At 36.9% G+C, this 8,624-nt stretch overlaps 1 protein-coding gene across 1 annotated transcript; it reads left to right on the top strand.

The window, feature by feature from the left end:
* The first annotated feature begins 1,261 nt into the window (after positions 1-1,261).
* LOC131605182 (uncharacterized) lies at positions 1,262-8,389 on the top strand. Its single transcript, XM_058877570.1, has 7 exons — positions 1,262-1,551; positions 1,700-1,902; positions 2,009-2,450; positions 2,539-2,898; positions 2,970-3,148; positions 3,243-6,515; positions 6,695-8,389. The coding sequence occupies exons 1-7, from the start codon at positions 1,350-1,352 to the stop codon at positions 8,183-8,185; spliced, it is 6,150 nt and encodes a 2,049-aa protein (XP_058733553.1). The 5' UTR covers positions 1,262-1,349; the 3' UTR covers positions 8,186-8,389.
* Positions 8,390-8,624: the final 235 nt, after the last annotated feature.

The raw sequence follows: 8,624 nt of genomic DNA, 5'->3' as shown, positions 1-8,624 counted from the left end.
GCATTATCATAGCTTGGATTAATTGGACACTTTGTTTATATATAAATTAAGACTTAATTAAGAGCAATTAATGAACTCAGTAATTCATTACAAGCCATTTATTTTCATGCTCACTTCTGAGGTATATTAAAATTTCTGTGTCCAAAATGTTGTTGAATTTTCTTCATGTCTCTTTGTCATTTTTGAATGAGTTTTTATCATAGAAATGTTGAAATTTTCAAAAATGTCTCTTGGTAATTTTTTAATGAGTTTTTATCATAGGCATGTTGAAATTTTCAAAAGCTGAAAAAAAGAAGCTACACTATAGTTAAATATCTATAGCAGAAGAAAAAATTGCACTCAGCTTATTTATCTCATTTTCTTCAACTGAACAAGTAGAACGGAGGTGAAAAAAAATTGCAGAACAAAGACATACTTGGTCATTTTTTAATAAGTTTTTATAATACACAAAAATGTTGAACTTTTCAGAAGCTGTAAAAAAAGCTAGTCTATTTAATCCATGCAACATTTTTGTGTTATTCATAATATAGCACATCAACTCACATTATAGCAAGGTATGTTTGGATTGGTTTATTAAAGTTTAACATCTAACATAACTACTTCTAAGTACATTTGAGATAGTTTCTCAAAGTTTATGACATGAATAAAATATGATTTCATTTGCATATTTTTTCAACGTCGTCTTAAGTTTTTGAAATCTCTGTGTAAATTAGTTATGGTTCAACTGTGACACAACAATTAGAATTTTTATTTGATCATGATTTAACCGTTGAAAATCTATTATAAGACATTATTTAACTACAATTTAATTATGACAAATTTGAAACATTGTGCTCTAGTTCATCTTACACGCCCTAAAATACGATTGGAAAAAATAACTTATATCTTGTTGGAAAATAATAACTTAATTTTATCTTTAGTAAAAAAAAGTTTATATATTAGCATTTATATGACCAGTGTTTATGCTATTAAGGTGTATAATGAAACAATTTTTAAATTATATGTGACAAGTGTTAACTATACTTTTGTTTAAGATATACATTATCTAGTGCAATTGTTGGGTTGTTTCTTGCTCCAAACTTGTACATGTGTGTGCATATACAACTAGAGTTAAAGTAAGGTGTTGGTAGCACCTACAATTCTAAAACAATGTGTATGTGCCTCTGTCGTCTTCAAAATTGACACCGACACTTATAATTACGTTAAACTTATTTATTTTGTAAATTATTATAGGAGTCAAGGTATCAGTATCAATGTCAGTGTTTCCAATATCCTTGCTTCCTAAGTGACTTTATTTGATACTACTACCAGGTTTCAAAGAGTGCTAGTTTTCTCTTTCAAATAAAGAAATGGACACAGAAAGATCAATAGAAGACCAATTCTCCAAGCTGCACCCTTCTTTACCACAAAACACAAGAATCGGAATAATCGGTGCTGGTCCAAGTGGCTTATCAGCTGCTTATGCATTAGCCAGGCTTGGTTATAAGAATGTTACAGTTATGGAGAAACATCACACAGTTGGTGGCATGTGTGAATCAGTAGAAATTGAAGGTATGTCGTAGTTTAGTTTCACACTCTAAATGGTTTCAAATCGCGGTAAAATGTGACCAATGCAACCACAATTGTGGTTGCAGTCTGCAATTTACAACTACGTGTTGAATTGGTAATGGATTTTGAATGTGTGCAAATGTCTATACAGGAAAAGTTTATGATTTGGGAGGACAAGTTCTAGCTGCAAGCAGTGCTCCAGTTATCTTTCACTTGGCGAAAGAGACAGGCTCTGAATTAGAAGAAATGGATTCGCACAAGCTTGCTGTTGTTGATCCTTCATCAGGAGAATATCTTGATATTAAAGTTGCTGATGATTATGTATCTGTTATGTCACTTACGTTGGAAATACAAGTTAGTCCTTACTCTCCTGTAAATTTTATAATCTTTCGAATGTCAAACGGTTCATAGAGATTGTTCGCTGACTTGAAATTTGAATGCTGCTGTTGTTGTTTGACAGGAAAAAGTGAAGAATTGTGGTCGTATCGGGGTTCACGCTGTTAGCGACATTGCTTCAGACTTAACTCCAGAGTATCTAGAGTGTCATGGACTCAAATCCGTTCCTAAATCTGTAGCTTATGGTTACACTGCTTCAGGATATGGGTTTGTTCAAGACATGCCTTATGCATACCTTCATGAATTTACTCGAACGTCAATGGCCGGAAAAATTCGACGATTTAAAGGTGGATATACAAGTCTTTGGTGGAAGATTGCTGAATCACTTCCTTTTAGAGTTCTATGTAACACTGAAGTGTTGTCAATCAAACGGAACTCAGACAGGGTCGTGGTTCGTATCAAGAACTTAAATGTAGCTGAATCATTGGAATTCGATAAGATCATAATTTCTGGTTCGTTTCCATTCAATTATGGAAGAATTTACCGATCGCCTTCTACTTTCATAGGTATGTAGACTTCTCACCTATACATATTTTTTCTAAGTTTTTGTTTCTTTCTTCGGCATGGTAACTTATTGAACAAGTCTTATGGCAGAATGCGGAAAAGAAGTAATGGATGCAAGTGATCTTGAAAAGGATTTATTCAGCAAAGTCGAGACAAATGATTACTACACCACGGTTTTGAAGATCAAAGGGCTGGAACATTTTCCCATTGGATTTTATTATTTTAGTAAATATATGGAAGATCCCAGCACAATTGGAAACCCAGTTGCAATGCAGAAATTTTATGATAACAGTAATATATTCTTGTTCTGGTCCTACGGAAACTCAGTTGATATTAAGGGACCAACTGTCAAGGAGCTTGCAATAAAGACAGTAGAAGCCATGGGAGGGGAAGTTGAGAGTTTCATTCTTCAACGCAACTTCAAATATTTTCCTCATGTTAGCAGCCAAGGTATTTCTTGATTTCATTTTTCAAATCCATCTTTCAATTCCAAGACTCTAAATTTCGAAGCTTCAATGCAGATATGAAAGATGGATATTATGAAAAGTTGGAATCAGAGCTTCAAGGATCAAATGATACTTATTATGTTGGTGGTCTTATGGCATTTGAGCTAACAGAAAGGAACTCATCTTATGCCATGGCTCTAATTTGCAAGAACTTTGCCAACAGAAATGATTTGCCGACATTTCCTTACACTAAGGTAATTTATCATTTCAATAAATTTTATGGATCTTATCTTAGACAGTCATATTTTCCAAATAGACCTGCACCTAATAGAAGTATGTCTTATGCAGAATTTGTTTCCCTTGCAAACTGAGCTACAAAAGAAGAACCCTAAAGAATTAGATGAATTGCCAGAAGTGAAATTTCCGAATTTGCCTACTTTGAATAGCTACTTAAAGTACTGGGGGACTCATCCGATTACTCAAAATAAGACTCTTTATACATGGATTAACGAAGAAGGGAATCCAGTGAGTCGCAGGACCTATGGAGAACAGCATTTTTATTCTTCTTGTGTTGCTCATAAGCTCTTGACAAGCCAAAAGCCGGTTATCAAGCCCGGTGACCGAGTTCTCCTTGTCTACGTCCCCGGTTTAGATTTTATAGATGCGTTCTTTGGATGCCTAAGAGCTAAAGTCTTGCCAGTTCCAATTATTCCCCCGGATCCCATGCAAAGAAGTGGACAGGCACTAATGAAAATTGAAAACATTGCCAAGTCATGTGGCATTGTTGCGATTTTGTCAACTTTAGCTTATCACTCAGCTGTCCGAGCAGGTTCTTTGAAAAATTTGATTTCACTAACACGGAAAAATGGGAAGTCATCCAGCCGTTGGCCAAATCTTCCGTGGTTGCATACTGATACCTGGGTCAAGAACTCTAAGAGCATTGTTTTGGAGCATCTTGATGATCAGAACGAACCACAGCCTGACGATACATGTTTCTTGCAATTTACCTCGGGATCAACTGGTGATGCTAAAGGAGTCATGATCTCTCATGGAGGGCTAATTCATAATGTGAAGTTGATGCAAAGTAGATACAAAAGTACCTCAAGGACTAAACTGGTAAGTTGGCTTCCTCAGTATCATGATATGGGGCTTATTGGAGGACTTTTTACCTCTCTTGTTAGTGGTGGATCTGCGATTTTATTTTCACCTATGACATTTATCAAGAAGCCAATGTTATGGCTTGAAATCATCAGCAAGTATCAAGCAACTCATAGTGCCGGCCCTAACTTTGCCTTCGAGTTACTAATCCGAAGATTAGAGTCTGACAAGGATAAGATTCGGAATTTAGACCTTTCATCTTTGGTTTTTCTTATGGTTGCTGCTGAACCAGTGAGACAGAAGACCTTGAAAAGATTCATTGAGTTAACAACTCCTTTTGGCTTATCTCAAAAGGTGATGGCTCCTGGATACGGCTTGGCAGAAAATTGTGTGTTTGTAAGTTGTGCATTTGGAGAAGGTAAGCCTATTATTGTTGATTGGCAGGGAAGAGTTTGTTGTGGGTATATTCGTCCGGAAGATAAAGATATCGACATTAGAATTGTTGACCCAGACACTTGCGAAGAGTTTCACGAAGACGGGACGGAGGGAGAAGTCTGGATTAGTAGTCCAAGTGCAGGAGTAGGATACTGGGGAAGGGAAGAATTGAGTCAGAAAACTTTCAGGAATGAACTTACAAATCATCCCGGACGTAAATACACAAGAACCGGAGACTTGGGACGAATAATAGATCAGAAGCTATTCATCACTGGAAGAATCAAGGATCTTATCATTGTTGCAGGGAGAAACATCTACTCGTCTGACGTGGAAAAGACAGTTGAGACTTCATCTGAGTTTCTTCGTCCTGGTTGCTGTGCTGTCATAGGTGTCCCTGAGGAAATTCTATCAGCAAAAGGGATTTCCATTCCAGATGGCTCTGATCAGGTTGCGTTGGTTGTGATTGCAGAAGTAAGGGACGGTAAGCCAGTTAGCAAGGATGTGATTGACATCATTAAGATGCGTGTGGCAGAAGAACATGGAGTCAGTCTTGCTTCTGTCAAGTTGATCAAGCCTAGAACCATCAGCAAAACTACATCGGGAAAGATCAAGAGATTTGAATGTCTCAAACAATTTACAGACGAGACACTGCACTTGGTACCTCTACGTACGAAACCTATGATGACAAAGAAATCTAAGGTATGGCCATTTACTGCATCAACCTGCAGAGAAGAAAAACCATTCCAGCTCCAGCTAGTAAGAAGTTCACCTGCAGATAGTAAGAGGATCAATAAAAGCGACATTGTAGAGTTTCTGAAAGTTCTTATTTCTGAGCAGACTGGAGTACTAATCAACAATGTCTCAGTCACTGACAACCTCACATCCTACGGAATTGACTCAATTGGTGTTGTTAAAGCAACTCAAAAACTCTCCGATTTCCTTGGAACACCAATTGCAGCTATAGATGTTTTCACTGCATCATGCATCCTTGAATTGGCTAGCTTCTCAGAGGATCTTCTGTCAAAGACTCAGCCTCAGATAGTGAGAAGTATACCTGTCACTACTAAAAGGATCAATAAGAACAACATCGTAGAGTTTTTGAAAGTGCTTATTTCTGAGCAGACTGGAGTATCAATCGACAACATCTCAGTCACAGACAACCTGACATCCTATGGAATCGACTCAATTGGTGTGGTTAAAGCAACTCAAAAACTCTCAGATTTTCTTGGAACACCAGTTGCAGCAATAGATGTTTTCACTGCATCCTGCATTCAAGAATTGGCTAACTTCTCTGAAGATCTTTTATCAAAGACTCAGACTCAGCTTTCAAATAATCCATCCGATGTTCCAGAAGCGGAAATTGATTCAACTGAATCAGTTGTGGAGGTATCCAAGTCTCGCCAGTTGGGTATCCGTTTACTTCAATTCCTGGCTCTTATTTATATCTCAATCATGCTGGCCTCTCCTGCCTATCTATCCATAACTGCTTTTACAAATTCCAGCCTATGTGCCAATAAATCAGTAGCTGGAGTTTCTTGGTTAAATTACATAATTTCGCTGGTTTTTGCACCTCTTGCTTGGATTCTTTGCATTGCTTCTACTTGCATTTGCATTTCAGTGTTTGGAAGTTCTTTATTGGGGCTAAACTATGAACATACTTCTGACATCTCCATTTATTCAATGGATTTTGTCAAGTGGTGGACACTATATAAGGCTCAAGAAATTTCCTCTAAAGTTTTGGCAACACACCTCAGAGGAACAGTGTTTCTGAACTACTGGTTTGAGATGTTGGGTGCAAGAATTGGATCATCAGTTCTTCTTGATACAGTTGACATCACAGACCCGGCTCTGGTGTCAATCGGAGACGAAGCTGTCGTTGCGGAAGGGGTTTTGGTTCAAAGCCATGAGGTAAAGAAAGGAGTTCTAAGTCTCCATCCCGTTAGGATTGGAAACTATTCCTCTATTGGACCTTATGCTGTTATTCAAAAAGGAAGTGTTGTTGGAGAAAGTGTTGAAGTAAAGGCTTTGCAAAAGGTTGGAGGAGGTGAACATGTGCTAAAGCCAAATAACCTTGATAATATTGATAAGGTATGTTCCATTAGACAATGCTTACAAAAATAAGTTATATAATCTACGCATATATTTTCATGTTATAAACACTCAATTAAGTAGTTTATGGCAACAGAACTTATATCTACATCATAATTAAAAACAGAAGATAATTGAAGTTTGAATGATTAACTAATTCCTTAACTTTTTTATTTCAGAATGCAGATCTTCCTGTTATTAACAGCAAAACTCAATATGATACCATCTACCACTTTATGGGGATCTATCTTGTTGGCTTTCTCTCCTCACTTGCTGCAGCCATTGCATATTTCTTATATATCAAATTCTCCAAACATCCTCCATCACTCCAACACTTTTCATTTGTTTGTATATGTGGCGCTTTTCACTGGATACCGTATACTGTCATTGCATATGCTTCAATGTTCTATGATGTCCCATCAAACCCCATCACCTTTGCCATTTCATTTACCGGCGCTTACTTGCTTCATAGTCTCATACTCATCACTCTCACCGCTGTTCTTACACGTCTCCTCATACATAACCCAAAGCAAAACGAATTCAAAACCTGGCTTCAATGTCGATTAAACATATCCTGCCACCTTAGATGTGCTAAGCTTCTCTCAGGAACAGAAGCCTTCTGCGTATATTTACGCCTTATGGGGGCGAAAATTGGCAAGCATTGTTCCATTAGAGCCATCAACCCAGTTTCAAATCCAGAGTTAATGTCAATCGGTGACGGCGTCCATCTCGGAGATTTTAGCAAAATAATTACAGGGTTTCATTCTTCCAATGGATACCTTAGTGGAAAAATTGAGGTTCAAGATAACTCGGTTATCGGAAGTCAAAGCTTAATTCTCCCTGGTTCTCTCATCCAAAAGAATGTGATCCTTGGTGCACTTTCAGTAGCTCCAATGAATTCTATACTCCAAGAGGGTGGTTTATATATCGGTTCACAATCCCATACAGCTAACTTAACTTCACCATTGCACAAACAAGACTCACAAAAAGTAACCTTCACATTGACAAGGAAATGGTATCAAACCTTCTCATCACTTTTCATTCAGCCATTTTTACAAACAGTTTCGCCTCATATTTTATTAGGATTAGCAATTTATGCTCCTTTGAACTTGATTTTTCACCTAAAGAATACCAAAAAAGTTCCAATCTTTTGGCTACTTCCTTTGATATGGATTCTCTCAGGTACTATAGCTGCATTAACATGTGCTATAGCCAAATGGGTACTTATAGGAAGGAAGAAAAAGGGTGAAAAAGTGTCTATATGGAGTAAAAGCATAATCTTGGATACTACATGGCAAGCTATAAGAACAATAACAGGTGATTATTTCATGGAAATAACATGTGGGTCATTAATGTTTGTTACATGGATGAAGATGATGGGTGTTGAAGTAGACATGGATGATGGTGATGTATATGTTGATAGCATGGGAGCACTGTTGAACCCTGAGATGGTTAAGATAGAGAGAGGTGGTTGTGTGGGAAAAGAAGCATTGTTGTTTGGACATATATATGAAGGTGATGAAGGAGGGATGGTGAAGTTTGGAGAGATTAAGGTTGGTGAAGATGGGTTTGTTGGGAGTAGAGCTATGGTTATGCCTGGTGTGAGGTTGGAGAATGGGGCTAATGTTGGTGCTTTGTCACTTGCAATGAAAGGAGAGGTTGTTAGGTGATGGTGAAAATGTTGATTATGTTTTGTTTATGTGTTGTAATGTATGGTTTTGGGGGTTGATTAGAGTGGAGATTTGTGACTCTGGTTTGGGATCTGGCAGAATTGAATAAATTTGACATATAGTGTGAAATTTCACTCAAATTTCACATGTATGTTGATATTGTTGGAATCTGTTTGTAATATATAAAGCATAAGTGTTACTCAATTCTGGAATCTCTTTGTTTTGTTAATTGATACAAATGAAAAACTGATAAAGAATATCACATTGGACTTGGCATATAAATTATATACAAAATTGAAAAGAAAAAAAAAATAAATCATCCTTTTCAAACTTTGAAATAAAACTCAACATGAACAACAACAACACTATTGATATGTGATTGAAAAAAATAGAATTTAAAGAGATATATGAACCTTAAGAGTCATTTACAATGACATCT

The sequence above is a fragment of the Vicia villosa genome, linkage group LG5 (assembly GCF_029867415.1).
Source record: "Vicia villosa cultivar HV-30 ecotype Madison, WI linkage group LG5, Vvil1.0, whole genome shotgun sequence".
Classification (NCBI taxonomy): domain Eukaryota; kingdom Viridiplantae; phylum Streptophyta; class Magnoliopsida; order Fabales; family Fabaceae; genus Vicia; species Vicia villosa.
This window is presented reverse-complemented; position numbering and strand designations above follow the sequence as displayed.

Bases quoted from the DNA above. Each gene is read 5' to 3' on its own strand.
- LOC131605182 (XM_058877570.1), top strand. From the start codon at position 1,350: ATGGACACAGAAAGATCAATAGAAGACCAATTCTCCAAGCTGCACCCT. The intron at 2,451-2,538 runs GTATGTAGACTT...GTCTTATGGCAG, and splicing joins ATCGCCTTCTACTTTCATAG to AATGCGGAAAAGAAGTAATG. The intron at 3,149-3,242 runs GTAATTTATCAT...TGTCTTATGCAG, and splicing joins CGACATTTCCTTACACTAAG to AATTTGTTTCCCTTGCAAAC.